Source organism: Rosa chinensis, chromosome 5 (assembly GCF_002994745.2).
Source record: "Rosa chinensis cultivar Old Blush chromosome 5, RchiOBHm-V2, whole genome shotgun sequence".
In the NCBI taxonomy this organism is placed as follows: Eukaryota; Viridiplantae; Streptophyta; class Magnoliopsida; order Rosales; family Rosaceae; genus Rosa; species Rosa chinensis.
In genome coordinates this window covers 54,503,755-54,522,838 of record NC_037092.1, presented here as the reverse complement: position 1 = coordinate 54,522,838, position 19,084 = coordinate 54,503,755, and the positions used below count along the sequence as shown (strand labels likewise).

The 19,084-nt window shown below is 37.2% G+C and overlaps 2 protein-coding genes across 2 annotated transcripts; one reads left to right on the top strand and one right to left on the bottom strand.

Annotated features, from left to right (window-relative positions):
- The first annotated feature begins 402 nt into the window (after positions 1 to 402).
- LOC112204021 lies at positions 403 to 1,453 on the top strand. Its single transcript, XM_024344907.1, has 3 exons — positions 403 to 577; positions 651 to 1,345; positions 1,436 to 1,453. Exons 1-3 carry the CDS (start codon positions 403 to 405, stop codon positions 1,451 to 1,453), a joined length of 888 nt encoding a protein of 295 aa, XP_024200675.1.
- Positions 1,454 to 2,842: 1,389 nt separating this feature from the next.
- On the bottom strand, positions 2,843 to 3,843 carry LOC112167741 (probable carboxylesterase 18). Its single transcript, XM_024304791.2, has one exon. The coding sequence runs from the start codon at positions 3,841 to 3,843 to the stop codon at positions 2,851 to 2,853; it is 993 nt and encodes a 330-aa protein (XP_024160559.1). The 3' UTR covers positions 2,843 to 2,850.
- Positions 3,844 to 19,084: the final 15,241 nt, after the last annotated feature.

Sequence of the window (19,084 nt, the reverse complement as noted above, 5' to 3'; positions counted from 1 at the left end):
TGATTAATTAATTAATCAAATCAATGATTAATTAATCAAATTAAGGATTAATTAACATAAATCTCTCATTTGAATTTTCTTTTCTTTCCATTCCTTTTCTCTTCTTCATGTACTTCCGCTCATACTATCCTAGGTATTTGGATTCCGCTCCTTTGATTGGCATTGACTATGGTTGACCTACATTGACTATTTCGTCCTTTTGTCAGAAACTCCAATTAGCTCCAATTTCGCCTCATTTTCTCACAATTTCCGTTACTCCGCTTATTTTCTACAAAATAAATAAAAGTGGATTAATTACATTATAATTGATATGAGAGTTAGCTTAATTCTAGTGTTTTAGATATAATTACACATATATAAATGCGTGTAATCATTACTCCACATCAAAAGGTTACTGCAGCAATGAGGATGTTGGCGTATGGCAATGCTGCTGACGTGCTTGATGAATACCTTCAAATGGGAGAGAGCACTGCAAGGGAGTGTTTGAAGAAATTCTGTGACACTGTTGTGCGCATCTACGAAGCAGAATTTCTTAGAAAACCAAAACAAGAGGACATTGACAAGCTCCTTCGAAAAGGTGAGTCTCGTGGCTTTCCTGGTATGCTTGGTTCATTAGATTGTATGCATTGGGAATGGAAAAATTGTCCCAGTGGTTGGCAAGGACAATTTGTTGGCCATTACCGGCCACCGTCCAACTATTGTCCTCGAGGCAGTAGCCTCGTATGGCACTTGGATTTGGCATGCATTATTCGGAATGCCTGGTTCCCATAATGACATATCTGTCATGGATTGCTCTCATTTGTTTGATGAACTTGTTAAAGGTCGTGGTCCTACTGTTAACTATTTTCTTAATCAAAATCCACATACAATCGGATATTATCTTATAGATGGTATATATCCTGCATGGGGTATGATTGTGAAATCAATACCTCAGCCTCAAACTAGAAAGCTCAAGTACTTTGCTACTAAACAAGAAAAATATTGCAAGGACGTGGAAAGAGCTTTTGGGGTTCTCCAAGCTCGATTTGCTATTATAAAGGGGCTTGCTCGAGCTTGGCAGTTAGATTTTCTGGGCAAGATAATGAAGACGTGCATAATTTTGCACAACATGATTGTTGAAGATGAACGTCCATCAAAGGAAGTATCATTACGTGATGTGCCTGAAAATAGTACGAGAAGGAATGAAGAAGATGAGTACGAATCTTTACCCAATGCTGAAGATATACATCGACTTCCAGCAAACTTAGATGTTTTCTTGGCTCATTACACTCAGATTAGGAGTAGCCGACACCATGACAAACTCAAACAAGATCTTATTGATCATTTATGGGGAATCTTAGAGGTGGTCAGTCTTAAGCAATTCTCATTTTTAAATGTGTTATTTTTTTTTATTGTCTTAGTTGTGTTATGCTTCTTTAAATAAAATAAGTGCCAGGACGGCCTCCTAGCTTGAGTGGGTTTCGGTCCTAGTTTTAATTATATTGTAATGAATAAAATTTGAATGAATTTTATGTTTAATGTTTGATGATTAACTTTTATTTATACTAATTTGTGTGGCATTTTTTATCTTAATTTAAGATACACACACACATATTAAAACAAACATAAAATTTAATATATATATATATATATATATATCCTATCCAGAGCAAGGTCTAGCTCTGAAATTAAAGTGTGAGGTTGGAGTTTAGAGTCACTTTTCGGTCGCATATCCACATCTCAACCGTTCAGTTTTTAGGTACTAATGTATAGATCATCTCTGCAACATTTCAGCTAAATTGATAGTTGTTAAGGCATTGATAACTGCGTTAAAGCTAGTACGGTTCAGGTTTGATAGATTCAGTTCGTCCATTGGTTTAAGCGAGTTAGATACCTTAAAGATCATCAATTTGGCTGAAATTTTGCAGAGATGATCTATACATTACTACCTAAAAACTGAACGGTCGAAATGTGGATATGCGACAGAAAAGTGACCATAAACTCCAACCTCACACTTTAATTTCAGAGTGAGGCCTCACTCTGGATAGGATCTGCTCACCCTTAGGTGAGCAGGCCTTTATATATATATATATATATATATATATATATATATATATATATATATAAAGGCCTGCTCACCTAAGGGACTGTAAGGGACAAGTGAATCTGATGGCTGAAAATAAATGCACAGTTTTAAGTTATTATAATTTCTGCTTTTATATTTAATACATGTGTTTAAGATGCATTTGTCCCTCACAGTCCCTTAAAACTGTCCCTTAGGTGAGCAAATCTGTATGTATATATATATATATATATATATATATATATATATATATATATATAAACAAAGACTCAAATATGAATATGTTCCATAGTGGAAAGATTTGTGTTTTGGACCCAAATTTCAGTCTAAAAATATGAGTCCAAAATATGGGTCCAAAAATCAGTCACTGCAGCAACCAGTAAAAATAAGTCATTTTGTATACTTTTCAGATGGACTCAAATCACTATTTCAGCTTATTTGGACCTAAATTTTAGTCTGAAAAATGAGTCCCCCCACTGCTGATGCTCTTAAGTTAATAACCTAATACTAACTTGTTCTTCAAAAAGAACAAATTATACTACACGTACCTTTTTCTTTTCCGATAGAAATTAAACGAAATCCTTGTTAATAAAGTTTTGGACTCTTTCTTTTTTGGGAGGTTTTTTATATGCGAACAAAATAACCTTATCCGTTATGGGCCATTAATTGCAAAAAATCAGCTTGATTATTGTAAAAAAAATAGAACGAAAACTAAACCATAAACCTTCCTTACATTCATCAAATTAAAGTCACTAGCTAGACAACTTCGATCAAGGGGGACAACAATTTTAGTGAGGAGCTGATTGCTTCTCGATGAAATCTTTCACCTCCTCAATTAATAATGAAGACTCCTTCAGTTCAGGAAAACAGTAAAACCCATGAAACGAGTTCGGGTACTCGACCAAGTAAGCTTCTTTCCCAGCTTTCTTCAACCCCTCGTAGTATCTCTTTTGCCAGTCTTGTAAAGGATCAAACCCTCCCATGAAAACGATCGTCGCCGGAAACTTCTTCCCCAAAACACCATCTGACTGTGGACCGAATACATGAACCACTGGGTGGTCTCTATCCGTCCCTTCCGGCAAAAGCGCCTTCCAGTACCAGTCGGTTCGCTTCAGAGTAATTAAAAGAGCCTTGGTCAGCTTGGTTTCTGATTCAGTCCTCTCTTCCCCTCCAAAAAACGGTTGTATCCCTATAACACCAATAACCTTCATTTTGGAAAACTCGTGATCACTGGCCTTTACTGCCACGTGGTGAGCCACGTTGCCGCCGGCGCTATCTCCGGCGAGAAAACACCTGCTTATGTCAAGTTCACTCGGGAAACCCTCAAAGTTGGTTGCATCCACAAATTTCAGGACGTCGAACCCGTCGTCGTATTGCGCCGGGTACGGATGCTCCGGCGCGAGGCGGTAGTTGACGGAGATGACGACGGCTGGGAGCTCGAGGGCAAGGCGCTTGCATAGGTCGTCGTAGGGTTTTGAGTTGGCAGAGAAGAAGACAAAACCGCCGCCATGGAAGTATATTATGACGGGGAGTTTGGCGGCGTCAGTGGTGGTGGGGATGTAGAAGCGGAACCAGAGGTTACGGGAGTGGTCGACCATTACATCGGAGGTTTTGACGCGGTTGGTGGGTTTGGGTGAAGGAGAGGCCTTGAAGTCGAAGAGGGACATGAGACGGCGGTTGACGGTGCCGTTGGGGCGGCGAGCGGCGTCGAGGAGGATGGAGAGGATGAAGAGTAAGAAGCGGAGCTTGCATGGAAGTTGTGGCGCCGATGTCGTCGTCATGATTTGAATTATTTTTTTGCTCTTGCTGGTTCGATGCACGATAATATTAATAGATAATGATGCATGGAATGCAACGTCGCTAGACAAGAGTAAGAAACAGAAAACTAGCTGTTGCCGTCTTGTTATAAATTAGCTGGTTCTTAATTGGTCGATGGAAGTGAGGACCATTTTATAAATAAAATTTTAAGGCTTACAATGAGCATGTCACAAGTGGCTCATTCTGCTTTTGAAAGTTATATATCAAAGATGCTAAAGTCTTTGCTTCAAGAGTATCGAAAATAGAAAAACTTCAAGTCGATTACATATAATCTGCAGATACTTATAATGGAATCATTGCAGGGACTATATAATGTTGAAACTTGAAAGTCTAATGTTCCGTGAAATTACAAACACGAACTTGCAAAAACCAGCAACACATAAGGACATCTAAACCTAAATTGGAGAGATGAATGATTACCATGCTTGTGATATCATAGACCAACAGCTGCAGCTGCACCGTGATAATACATGGGAGCCAGGCTATGGTAACGTTCCTGACCTGCATGCAGTGTCCCATATAATAGAGTGAATCAACCAACATATATTCCTCTTGCAATATTAAAACAAGTAGACTACTATGGACCACAGGAATTTATTACTACTACATCAATTTATCATTACAACATGTAATTGCTCCTGCATGCTTCAAATGAAAATGTTCAAGACCTTTTTTTGTTAGTCATATTTGAATTAATGATCATGTCACTACAACAAATAAACCACGTAGCGAGCATGAATCTAGTAAGCACCAGTGCAGCAAAATCTGTACTAAACCAAAATAAACTAATAACATAAATAATTTACCACAACAGAACATCCGAGGAAGAGTCATCATGGGGGCAATTGTCCACTAAGTACACAGAATCATTTGATTGTACTGCTGAGAAGATAAAAATAAATTGTTTCATATCCAGATAAGCATACATATACACCATGCTCGAAAGTAATCTTGAGAACCAAGACATACAATTACCAACCCCAGCCTCTGTTGATAATGCCTCTTTGTCCAGTAATTTTCAGAGCTTGAAGAATAATATTGGTCATCTTCTTTGGTTCTTGAAGAGGCTAATAGAAGGCACAATAAAAGAAAGAAAAAAAAAATATTAGCATATAGTGAGCCAATTTACCACATCAATGAAATGTTCAGCTTAGTAACCTTTAGAATGCAAGTTGTGTTTAATTAGTGCATAATTAAAAACTGAAACCATATTTGCAAAAACGTAAGTGATCGATGACATGAAGATAGTCACTAACCTTTAGTAGAATGCACTAGTCCGATCAATTGGTCTATCATTATTTGAAGTCCATTATAACATATTGGCAATTTCCACTATGACTACAACATGCATGTCCAAGCTTATGAGGGTACCACTATAGAAAAACAAGTGCACCATTTGTTGCTTTCTACTTAAGCTAACCAGCTTCGCAGAGCATATAATTTGAGCTCTTAGCATGATGGCCAATAGATGAACATGAGAAAATGATGTTATTATAGAACAAAGTGAAAACCCACACTTTAATATAAATACCTTTGAAGGGAGATATGGTTACAAGTGTTACTGTACTGACCCTTACATCAGGGGGCTCCCCTTTCTTGATGGAGAGTCCATTGATGGCCACCTTCAAGTGCCTCGTCATCGGCATTCTTGCTAAAAGGACACAAGAATAGACCATAAATATACAAAATATATATATATATATATATATATATATATATATATATTAGTATGTCACTGTAGAAATCGGCAGATAACAAACTGCGCAACAAAAGTAATTGTTACCGGCCAGTTCATCAGTCTATCCACTCTAAATGTTAGAATACACATTAGAATCTCAAAGACAAGCACATAGACACTACACCAATTTTTCAATCAGACGACAGTTTTTCACTGTCGTCTGATTATATACTTTGCTGTTGTCTATCTCAATGCCGTCTGATACATGGATACGACAATACTAAAAAACTGTCGTCTGATAAAGTTTACTACAACAGCAACTACTACCCAGTCTGTTGTCTGAACGTCAAGAAAAACAACAGCGGCTTATATACTTACTGTTGTCTGAATGCTGTGCCAGACAACAGGGGCTTATATGCTTGCTGTTGTCTGAAGGCTTAGTCAGACAACAACGGCTTATATACTTACTATTGTCTGAAGGCTGTGCCAGACAACAGGTATATGCTTGCTGTTGTCTGAAGGCTTGGTCAGACAATATGTACTTGCAAATCTCATTGTCTATCCATTATTGATACTATAGATTTCTTCAAAAAATTGTTGTTTGTTGTTTTGCTGGACAATGACTTTATCGTTCTTTTAGTCTTTATAGTATTGTAATTAGATGGCTCATACAACAGTTTTTGTTAGGCATTTTGTGATGATCAATTATTGCACAATAGTTTTTAGCTAGATTGAATGGTCTGATATACATTCAAAATGACATCACATCCAAAACACATTCATTTATGTAAAAATCCGATACATTCATCCATATATCCAACAAAGTCATTACATCAACAGAACTAGTCCTCTAACAACATTTACTGAAATGTTGAAACCAACCAAGTCTTGAAGAACACTTTGTGGTGATAATGAGGATGCCAGCAGAAGCTGCATCAACAACAGCCTAAAGTTGTCCTAGAATAGAAAATTTCCTTGCTGAGATGCTGCATATAATTAACAGAGAACAAAGGCTCAGGACCTGCTTTGATTTACTTTAGCTTTTTCACTGAGCATGTCTACTATTGTAGGAGTAAGTGAATCCACAGGTGCTCTCCATAACCTACATCCATAATTAGAAGTAAATATATGCAACTGATGACCTGGAAGCTGGAAATTAAGAATCTTCACTTTCAGATTATATGCAAAATGACTTCAAAAATGGAAATACCTTCAGTTGCAGGCTGGCAGTATTGCATAACAACCAGAGATGCTTTGAGCCTTTGATCAAAAGAGGATCCAGAAGTTGGCACATAAAAGTGAAAAATAGAAATTCAATGCTAGTACCTCCATTGTTACTAGCAATTGATAGATATGGAAGGGAAATGATCTTACATGTCAGTAAGGGCAGTTCTTATCATTCAAGGTGTAACACTCTTTGGTCATGTGCTATATTTTGCCACAGAAACCAAGTGTTTTTGATGATTAATGTAATGCTCCTGATATAATAGAGAAAGCCATAAGCTTTAAGGTTGTTAGTTCTCCATTTTTAGATTCAATACAAAAGTACGAAAGCAAAGCAAAACAAGTTAGTAAAAATACCTTCAGTTTGAACACTGCCTCCTGGACTATCAGGACATCGCACATCTAAAATAACCTTTCCACCTTTTCCAAATTGCAGGGCCGAAGGCTAAAGTTCAATGGAACATAGAGATAAGCCACACCCTTTAATTAGTAATAACTATTAATTCTTCTATCATTTGCAACAGAGTTTTTTCTTTTCTTTTCTTTTTTTGTAAAACCAATTTCAAGTATGATGTTATCAATTTTGACATGTCTCATAACTAGTTACTAAGATCAGGGTCCGACAGCAACAAGTATTATAGATGCTACATGAAAATAACAGAAAAAAACCAAGATACATTGGCCAAGTTTTCCCAAATACAGAGCCTAAGCCACGACCTTTAAAGATCATTAATTCTTCAAATCCATATACTATACAAAAGTAAACACACCTTTAATGGCAGCACTGCTTATAATTGTAAACTTGTAACGTCTAGGAAGCTGATATCACACTGGCAACAGAAACATAGACATAGTAACTATAATAGTTCAGGATTATAATTATCTTTCATTGTCTACAATTAATAATTGCATCAGATTCTTATTAATAAAGAAAAAGCCTTTGCCACAATCAACTTTTAGTTAGTCAAAGCGTTAAGGAATCAATATTATATATGGTCTCATTCCAGCAACTAAGACAACATCATAAACCAAAATGGCATCAAAATAAGAATGTCAAATATCCAAGTGCAAGAGCCACTTTTGTACTAATCTAATTGCAAACTGAACTTGCTAAAATGCCATCCCATAAACAACTCCAGTACACCTAATAATTTCATGATCAGGATACTTTGCATTAATTAGTAGATCAAGTCCAACCATATCCAACACTCTGCACCCATGAAAGGCCATTTACTCCTCTTCATTTACAAGTAAACAATAATTTCAACAAATGTAATAGCATGATTCCAATCTATTCAGAGAAGTTATTTCATTTATGGAGTTTAAGCTATTTGAAAGCTTGAACTGTTGACTTCTATACTTATAAGCAGTTTCTGAAATAACCTAAGGAAGCAATCATTTTAGTTACTGGCAAGTAAATCATTCAATCAATAGAGGCATTCAATCAATACAACCAAGTAAACAATAATAGTGAAAGATACCTTGAGCTCAATGATTTCATTGTGAACTTCACTAAATGAAATAGTTCTGTAGATATATTTTCTGCTTCAATTTCCGATTTCAAACTGACTCCGTTTGCTTGTACACCATCCTCTGAAGTGGCACTTGCTACAGCAGCTTCTTCAGCAGTTCTCAATTCTGAGAGAGGCCGACTTCCAGCTAACTCCTTAAAACTGTTAAAACCATTGGCATCAGGAATACAAACAAAACAACACATTCAAAGAATAATCACCTGTTTAAATATCGATCCAGTTGTTGGTACGGATTCTCTAATATTCGTGAGTAGATCACAACAAGCTGGCCCCATGCTTGCTGCATAAATTCATAATCAATGTACCTGTCCCAAAGAGGAAAGGACAAGTAATCTGTTCCAACATACGCCAATCCTTGCTCAAAAAGCTTGAAAGCCATAAGAGAGAAAAATTGAAGGAAAAAAAAGAAAGATTAGATGGGTACAAGTATTAATACAGGTGAGATAACACATCCATGAAAGGGAGACACCGCAGAACTGACTCTAACACCATATAACACTTCTAAACGCTGCATTTACCTTCCTGATATAAACCATACTATGTCCGTCAAATGGAGCAGTGCTAGAGGCCATCTAAGCCCTTAACTGGACGAGATCTTCCCAGCAGCAATTTGCATAATGATGCACTTCAAAGTGTTAAAGTTAAAATAGAGCCAGAATTCATTGACCACTAAATTACTAAGATGTGTGTCTTCATGGTAAGGGAGATAGAATGGGTATAGTGAAGCCAAAATATAGAATTAGATCCTTAGGGAGGGGAGAAAAAGAACAAGACAAAACAAAAAGCTACACCCGAACAGTAGCCTCAAAGCGTAGGGATTGCACATCAGAAAACATTTCTATAGTGCATTCCCACCAAACCTTTCCGTCATATATGTGAGGAACCACTGTTGCAATCATACTGAAGTGAGGTTAGAAAACAAGGATACTAGTTCTTTGCAACAGAGAAAACCATGCAATCATAAACTCCCAACATGACTAACAATAAGAATGCATAAGGAATAGTTATTACCTTCTGATAGTGTCTGGATCTCCAAAAGTAGTTGTGGCAAATGTGCAGTAATGCAACCAAATGTCAACTGAATAGGTAACAGCTTGAACTGCTCGTTCATAAACCTCCACAATTTTATCAATAACACCAAAATGTGCCTCATGATCTGCATACTTTTTCCAATACCCATAACACAAAGGAAACTCTGCTAGAAAAGCATCATAAACTTTTCAAATTTTTAAGATGTTATCCTGCATATAAACTAGGGAGATTAATTAGTTCCATAGGAAACAGCTACAGATAAAACATAGATAGAATTCATACACTAAGTGATTAACGAATGCATAAGCCTGAACAAAGCCTACAAAACCTATTATATGTATTATATGAAACTTTAGACACCACGGAAAATCAAACCAGTCAGAAACTAAATGTTCCTTTGAAGGAGAATTCTCACTGAAGGAACCAGGAACTATTTTCACATTGAAATGGATAACATAATCATATTCTTTTTGATAGGGAGACAATTTATGAAATGGAAGAGAACTCAGAACATTTAGAAAGCAACTAGATGGTATCTTTAACGCGACAATATACTATTGAAGAACCAAAACACACAGACAAGGTTGACTTGTTCGAACAAGAATCTGAGTGCCAATTTCCCGTATCTAATTATTTTCTATTCAAAAGAGCAGGACTATATAGTTGGATGAACCTCCTTTTCCGCTCCCTGCCAAGGACAATTACTATTACTAATTTGATGTTTGGACCGCAAAATCCATATAAAGTTAACCTCTTATTTCTCTAGAGATTTATAGATATAATAGCATATAAAACTACAGAGGTGAGTGAGATATCACCTCAAACTCTAAATCTCCACACTGTTTCCCTGAAATTATAGAAAGCAAATTTCAGTCTTGAGAAACAAAATGAGAATCCATATTCCAAATACTTGTATAAGTACAGACATGTATGCACACTAAATATTCAATGTCCTCAAATGTACATAAATGCAGACAGATAGATATATGAACAACAAAACAGATCCCAAATCTCTAACTATCCAAAGCCGAAGTAGGCATTTAAAGATCCCAAATTTACAGCAGAAAGATCCAATTTAGATAGAAATTATGCTAGGTTTTGAAGCAGATCACATACATCCACAAAAGGTAGCAATGCAAAGAAGAAGAAAAAATACCTCAGAACTTGGACTGTGAATAATTTCAAAGACTCCAATCGATACAGTGATTTGTCATATGAAGTTAAAACGATCTGAGTGTCTGGGTGATTATCCTTCTTCAAATTCTTCAAAGTAAGATGAAGGACTCAAGATTGGTCAAACCGATGGGACAGTTGGGAGATAAATCTATCAAATTTCAAAGAAGAGATTCTTCAGCTTTCAACTGGGGCTGCTCTCATCTATATCTCTCTCTTTCTATCTCTCATTACGCTCTCAACTACCAAAACTGAAACAGACGGATGGATGGGTGGTAAAACAGATTTTGGCCTCACCTGCAAAATCTCAATCTTTGAATTGAATGGCTATTCGATGCACAAAGCTCCACTCTTTCCAAAGTCACTACGAAATACAATAGAGGGAGAAAGGGTGTCAGTATCTGGCCTTCTGATTTATACAGCCAGAAACTAAAGCAAGGAAAGGGTCTTTACCCAATTTATCACAAAGAGAAGCAATATGGCAAATTTCAAGCTTCAAATATTGAGAGTTTCCTCCTAGTTGAAGACCCAGGCATGACTCCATCTCCAAAACGTTTTCCGTCTTCGAGTCCATCTCCGTCTTCGATATAAAATTCTAGGTCTCCCAATTAAAAACCCCCAAATTACAAAACCCACATCAGAAATCTAGGGTTTGGAGATTTGCTTACATCGGGAATAGGGATCTTCAACCAGTTCGGTGGGCTTCTGTATTGACCCTTACATCTGAAACATAAATTGATGGGGCGGCGGCGAGAGAAAGCTAGGGTTTTGCAGAAGGGGGCGGAGAGAAAGAGTATGAGAAATTTGGGTTTCGATTTCTCAATCATCGTCTATATGGCGCTATATGTTTTCTTCTTCCCACTTTCTCTGATTTTTGTAAAGGCGAAGGAGAAAGATGGGCTCTGTGAGAAGAGAGAGGTAGTTTTGTTGAGTGGAAGAGAGAGAAAGCTGACAGGGAGAGTGGGAGAGATAGATGGCTGCTCGGGGAGATGAAGAGTGATTTTGAGAGAGGGAAGAGCGAGCTCGGGTTTTGGTCGAATGGTGGGAAGTGAAAAATTGAAAATTTGGCCAAGTGTTAAAGTCAATTAAGAAGGGCGCCAACATATATATATTGAATCCTAAAACTCAGACAACATCAATTCAAGTACATCGTCTAATAGAGAATGGAACAACAGACAACTAAAAACTGTTGTGTGAATTAACAATCAGACGACATCTATATCAGCCATTGTCTGAATTAACAATCAGACGACATCTATTTCAACCATTGTGTTAATAGTAATTGCACAACAGAGAAGTAATAACTGTTGTCTGATTAAAACAATCAGACAACATCTTTTCTCAACCATTGTGTTAATCAATCTTGGACAATACCAATGTAATAACTGTTGTCTGAATTGATTGATTCAAACAACATCAAAAAAATAACCATTGTCTGAATTACAATTATACAACAGCAATGTAACAACTGTTGTCTGATTCAAAAACTCAGACGACATAATATTTCTTGCTGTCGTCTGATTAAATCAGACGACAGTTAAAATGTTTGCTGTCGTCTGATATGTGTTGTCTGATTCTGAAATTGGTGTAGTGAGAGGCCAAAAATTCACGAGCATGAAGTTGTGAGATAATATTAACCATAAGTACAACTAGATTATTAGGACAACTTGCCTACCAAATCTAACACAATAGACTACACAACACACAAAATAACCGAAGTGATGAAAACATACACAAAAGACCAACTACCCAAGGAACTAGCTAGGGCCATGCCAACCATGCCTCCTCCAACAATAGCAATGTCATACGGTTCACTTTTATTTGAAGATTTCTGCTGTGCGACATGATCTTGCGGTTTAAAAAGAATCATCAATCATCAAATCCCCAACCACGGAACAATATTACAATTATTGAATGTCACTAATATGTAGTAAAGAATACTAACTTCCAGTTCAGCATAATCGATAGCTAAAAATCCATGAAACAAAATACCAAGTGCAACTTCCACAAGAAAAATAAAACTTTGCTTGGTTAAGCACCATTGGAGCTAGAGACTTTAGCAGCTGCACCAGTATAGAAACCCTTATGTGAAAGTTTCAATCTGTATGCATTTTTGACAAGCTTTCTTCACATGACAACAGATACCCAACATTATAGAAATCAAAGCATAAACCAATAGAGCAATATAGAAATCAAGTAAAATTGTAAAGTAAAGAAGTCACTCACCTTAAATCCTAAACAGGACCAGAACTAGAATGAAAACAAGGCTCTAGAAGGTCTGCCCAACTTCTTTCAATTCTTCAACATCCAGAATTTGATGGTGAAATTCCATGATCATGAGATCAAATTCTCACATCTTCCTAGTTGCAGTACCTGAAACTCCTATACCAAAATCCTATTTTAGAACAGAAACTCTCCATAAGACCGACTCATCATCGAGCCCAAAATCTCTATCTCTTACTCCCTTCCCATCTTCTTCTTTTCTTTTCTTCTCTTCCTTTCTCCTCCTCTGTTCGTTGTCCTTATTCCTTGTTCTTCTTCTTTTTTCCTTATCCCCTTCATCCCCAGTTGACAACAACTCACCCTTATCCCTTGATTAGAAAACCAAAACCACTAACAACCAAAATCAGATTGAAAAAATCGAGGAATCAGATTAGATTAGGGTTTACTTACCCCCATTGGACGATGAAGGACTCGTAGTCCCGGAAATCCTTGCGGCAGAGGACGTTGATGTCGATGGAGACGCGAGCTTTAGAGATAGCTGCGAGATTGGGAGGCGAGATCTGAGTGGGCTTAGGTTAAAGGAGAGGAAATCAATTTGTTTTTTTGTTCTGTTGTAATGAGCAAGCTAAGGGGGAGTTCGATATGGGTGAGGAGGGAATCTGAAAAATGTGCAGCGCGAAATCATTCTTTTTGGTTTGATAAATTTGTCGGGGACAGAAAAATCATTAAAAGTTTGGGACTAAATTCCTTCATGTTGTGCCAAAAAAAAAAACTAGTTACAACAAAATCCAAAGTCAATTTATCTCTTTTAACGAGACAACAGATAAATGTTGTATGAACACAAACAAAACAAAACAGCTACGACACAAATTAAAATTAATTTATCTCCTTTGATTAGACGACAGATAACTGTGGTCTGAAAAAAAAAAAAAACTTAATTCTCAAAACTAACTTACCATGGTATGTTGCTATATTCAGACAACAGTTTTTGGACTATCTGTCATTAAAATATATCAGACGACAGAAAACAACCTATCTGTTGTCTGAGCTCTGTCGTTTGGTGAGGTTATTGGCATAGTATACCTCGACTACTACTCCTTTACCCCAGTTGGTACTTCCGTCCAATTCCTCGTTAAATTAGCTGATGTGGCACATATTTGGTACACACGTAGACATCAGGGCATGGACAAAATTATCTTTTTACCCACACCACCCCTTAAAATCTCTTTTTCCTCTACATTTGACTCAAAATTCAGAAAACTTTTGACTCGAAAGTCCCTTTCTCATCATATCCATTGAGCATTCTTTCTTCTATTGATTGATCAACAGAGAGAGATTCAAAGCGGCATTCGATTCTCTTTCTTATGTAAAAAGCTCGCTAAGCTGGTCATAGAGGAGGACGAGTATTGGAGATATGAATTTAGGGTTTATGGGACCCCTGAATTTCATTGTGAGCGTCACTTCCTCATATACTTTGTGGTCCGAAGATGGTTTATATATGTTTTCTATTTGTTGAAATTATTGATTTATACAAAGATTCGTTGGGTGTATTGATGACTAAACATAATTGGGGTGGAATTGGTTTGTTGTTATTCTGGGTCTATTTAAATGCATCTGGTTGGGAATGAGTTTGTTGTTTGTTTCTAGTTTGGTTCTATAATGGTTTAATTTATGTTTGTTTGATGAAACTGATGGGGTCACTTTCTCATTCACTTTGTGGTTCCAAGATGGTTTATATATGTTTTCTATTTATTGAAATGATTGATTTGTACAAAATTCATTGGGTGTATTGGTGACTAAACATAATTCAGGTGGAATTGGTTTGTTGTTGTTATGGGTCTATTTAAATGCATCTGGTGGGAATGGGTCTTTGTTGTTTGTTTATAGTTTGGCTCTATAGTGGTTTAATTTTTGTTTGTTTGTTGAAACTGATGGTGGGAATGGTTGTGTTTGTCTTCACCTAACATTTAAAAAAATAGGAGTAAAAATTGAAAGTGTGAAACTATGTCCCAGACCCATTTTTTTTAACTAAGCCATCTTAGCTCCAGAGAATTCTTTCATTTAACTTGCAAAAGAACCTGCCATATTGAACTTGCAAGGAAGGCCAGAGGAATTGGGGTGAGAACATAACTTGACATTTGTGTTTATCTGTAACTTAGTAATGCATATTCTTATAAATGTGTGATTAATTATATTTTATATATGTTGGCAGGGACAGAGTAGTGGAGTTCCTAGAAATGTAAGGGTGAATGTGGATAATCAGGGCACTAGTAATGTGAATTTGTGTGTTGAAAACAGGGGCGCTAATAATGTGAATGTACAAGTGCAAACAGTAGCAGCACCAAATGTTATTGTCAATATTGCCATTTGTAATTGTTAATTGCTTATTGATTGATCAGATGCAATTGAATAAGAAATTGGTGTTAGTTATGCCATTTGTCAATTGTTATATCAAAGACATAAAGGGCACCTTCTGACAGGACCCGCCCCGGTTTTCACCCTAAAATCCGAAGAGGCCCTGCGGGGCCCACTTTAGAAGAAATTCTACCAAAAATTTGACAGAACTTCCCCTAAAAATGGACAACCCAAAACCTGTAGAAAAACATCCACACTTCTAAATCATCCATCCTTATTCTCCTGGAGCCACCCTGCTCCCAATATCACAACATCTCACATAACTCATTTCATAAACAATTCTGAATTTAAGAATATTGATCTCATAGGTTATCAGAGCAATCTAATATACAGGCGAACAAGAGAATAGAAAGCAAGATAAATGACCGATGCTTTTATAATGCGGAAGCTATGACAGCTATACCTCAACCCCAAGTACGCTCGACCTCAAGCTAAACTGGCCTGCAAACTGGGCATTTAAAACCGAAGGGCCCAGGGGAAAACATTTAAAATCCGTTAGAGTGAGTGGACGAAAAATAAGTGATTTCAAATGAATAAATAAAACTTAATGCTTTCCCAAGTTATTCTCTAAAACCTCGCATGCAGTAACAATCTTGGAAATACTTTTAATCATCCTCTTTACTGAAATCTCAATCACGTAACAAGAACATCTTGAAATCTCTTAAAATCTCATCCTCAATCCTTATAAAAACATCCCTTTTCATGAGGCTCGTTTGATGACTAGAAAGGACTGATGTCTAGTCATCTCATGCCATCTAGGAGGGACTGCCACCCAGATGACGCATTGGAAGGGACTGCCAACCGGAATAGGAGGCGGTGGATAGATGGGACTGCCAACTAGCCACATGTAGTAGACGGGACTGCCGACTAACCACAGGTAGTAGACGGGACTGCCGACTAACTACCTCATGTCATCTGGAATGGACTGCCAACCAGGTGACGCATCGGATGGGACTGCCAACCGAGCTGTAGTCTGGAAGGGACTGCCAACCAGACTATTACCTAGAAGGGACTGCCAACTAGGTAAGATACGCATGCGCCAAAACTGGCCTCCTTAATAAACTGAATAGCCTCCTCAAGAACTGAACATAACCTCTTTCAATCACTTGCTTTAGGAAAGAAACTCGATATTACCTCAATCAATCAATAATAATTCACCGAAAGCATAACTCAGTAATAACTCACTAACTCAATCCTCGATATCTCAATAAATCCTCGAAAGCATAATCACATACTCTATAATTCAATAATTGCTTTCGGAAAGAAAGCTCCATCTAACCCAAGTCTGATAAGTGCGGAATTCAAAACCCAATAAATCTCAATAAATCAATCATGCTCAAATATTTGCTAAATCCCTCGCACTCGTATATCTTCATAAAAACTGATATTCGAAAACAATAATTCTCATAATATTTTTCCGAATCAGTCACTTCCCGAAAATCATTTCCCAACTCAATAACTCATGAATGACTATTTCAAAAATCTACTAAAAGCCCTCGGGAAGGAATTTCAATACTAATCTCGTAATCCATAAATAAATCTCGATAAACTAAATCTCAAATATTCAAAACATAATTAAATCTCAATTGGAAGAAAATAATAATAATACTGCATGCGGAATTAATTTAAAAAAAAATGTCCACTCACAGTACTATTTAGGCGACCATGCATACGAGTTCCTTCGTCGAGCAATAGCTCAGTACATCGCCCTGTACACAATTATATTCCGTGAATAGTTATTCGACAAATTAATACGATTCCTAAAATCAATTCCTCATAATTACATCTCCACTTCTCCTTGGATGCAACCCAAATTATACCACTAATACCAATTCGTTAATTTAAAGGTTCCAAGGCAGAACCGAGAGATATCCAACGGTCGGATTCTCGTAATTCGATAATCGAAACCCTAAACTTCAAAAATTCATAATTAATTCCAAGCTTCTCCAAAATTCACCAAACTTCACATACAAGCTCTATGATAATTATAGAATTTAACTAGCCAGAAATTGAAATTAAAAAGCTACCCTAGCCACCGCTACCGCCGCCCATAGTGGCGGCACCGCCGCCACCGCCACCAGCTCCGATGGCCACCAAACTTTGGCAGCAGCACCTACTCAACAGACCCAATAATTCTTTCAACTGTAACCAAGTTAGAAAATGAGCGGAAGTACCTCAACAATTAAAGAGAAGCTTGAACTCAAACTGTGAATAGTGACCGTAATCTTCCAATCGTCGATTCTTCCTCTACACTGCAAATCGTGGCTCAAGGCTAGGGGGAGAATGATCCTTGGCAAAAACCGAACCTTCGACGCCGGTTTGGTAGCCGGAGATGGCCGGAATCGAGAGAAATCGGCGTTGACTCAAACTGCTACAGTAAAGTTTCCGGGCTTGATTCTTCGTTTTCCGTCCAAACCGCCGTGAGTTATCGCCGTGGGGAGGTTGGGTAGGAGTAGAGGAGTCCAGCAGTGGCACTTGTTCATTCCCAGGTGGCCGGAATCAAGAGGTGGCCGGAGTTGCAGAGGAGAGGGAGAGAGACGCGGGGAGGAGGAGAGAGAGAGAAAAGAAAAATTACCGGCCCCAATAGTAAAAATTCAAATTTATACTTTCTACCAATGAACAGTAACTTTACTATTTCGCTTGTAACTTTCACATACGAACTCCGATTTTTACGCACCACATATGCACACGCTCAGTTTAACATCCTCTACGACTTCCATGAAGAACATTTCCCCAAATTTTGACCCGAACAAAAAGTCAACTTTTAGGGCCCCCTAAAATGTCGAAACGGAGCCAAAAAAGTAAATGTAAATGTCGTTTACCCATCGAAAAACTTGTAAACTGGTAAATTCGGGTTCGGGACGTCACACCTTCACCAAGAGTACTTAGGAGGGGAGGCCATACATTAGTGTTTGTTGCCTCTTCTCAAAGGTCTAGTGGTACTGCCTCTGCATCATCTTCTCAAACAACATAGTCATTACATGCAATTAAAAGGGCAACAAGACAACCTTTAAAAGGGCAATATGGAAGAACTAATTTTGTCCTATCTCTATTTTTTGCTTTTGGATCGTCAAACATTTAAATGGTCAATGCATGACCTTTTGTTAATGATATCATGGTCAATTTGTGACTTTTTATTGATTTTATCATGGTCAATGTGACCTTTTGTTCTTAGATTATGGTCAATGTGTGACATTTTGTTTGTTTCAGTTATTCTATATTATAAAGATTATTTGGAGTTTAATTATTGTAATGAATATTTTGATGTTTCAATGAAGTTGACAAGTTTAAGATTTACGGCATTAATTCATATATCATATTCAAAATATATGTAAGCATAATACAGTGAATCAACGTTAGAAGAAAACATATTATCAATCATTTATGTATTAGGCTTAATTAAGCCTGGGTTCAAGATTTGGAGGGAAAATCTGAAGGTTTTGGAGGGAAATTTGGGATATTTTGGGGGAAAGTGATAGTAGTTGTTGAGGAAAAATTGCATTTAGTGAGCGTAAATGTCACCAAACATAATTTCACTCATATTCATTTAGCGAATAGAGTTTTAATTATTTCAGGTTTGACCATTCAAGACAGATTGTGTTTGTTTGTTTGTTTTTGTGGCTGCACCCTAATATTTGAATGGGTTGCCTACATACCCTTGGAGAGGGATCAAGCCACTTGTAGTTCAAGAATTCCAATGGCTGTATGATCCATTGGAGGGTATTGCTTTTGGAATGTGAATAGTGTTTGGACGAATTTGGTGTACGTGAACTAGGGATTCAATTTATGTCTGAGGACATTTTTGGAATGATTTGACTTTTCTGGTGTTTGGATGAATTTGACTTATGAGGTCAGGGATTCAGATCGGATGAACCAGGGAGTCAGGGATTCTGTTTGGATTTGCGGTTGCATCTAGTGGATCACTAG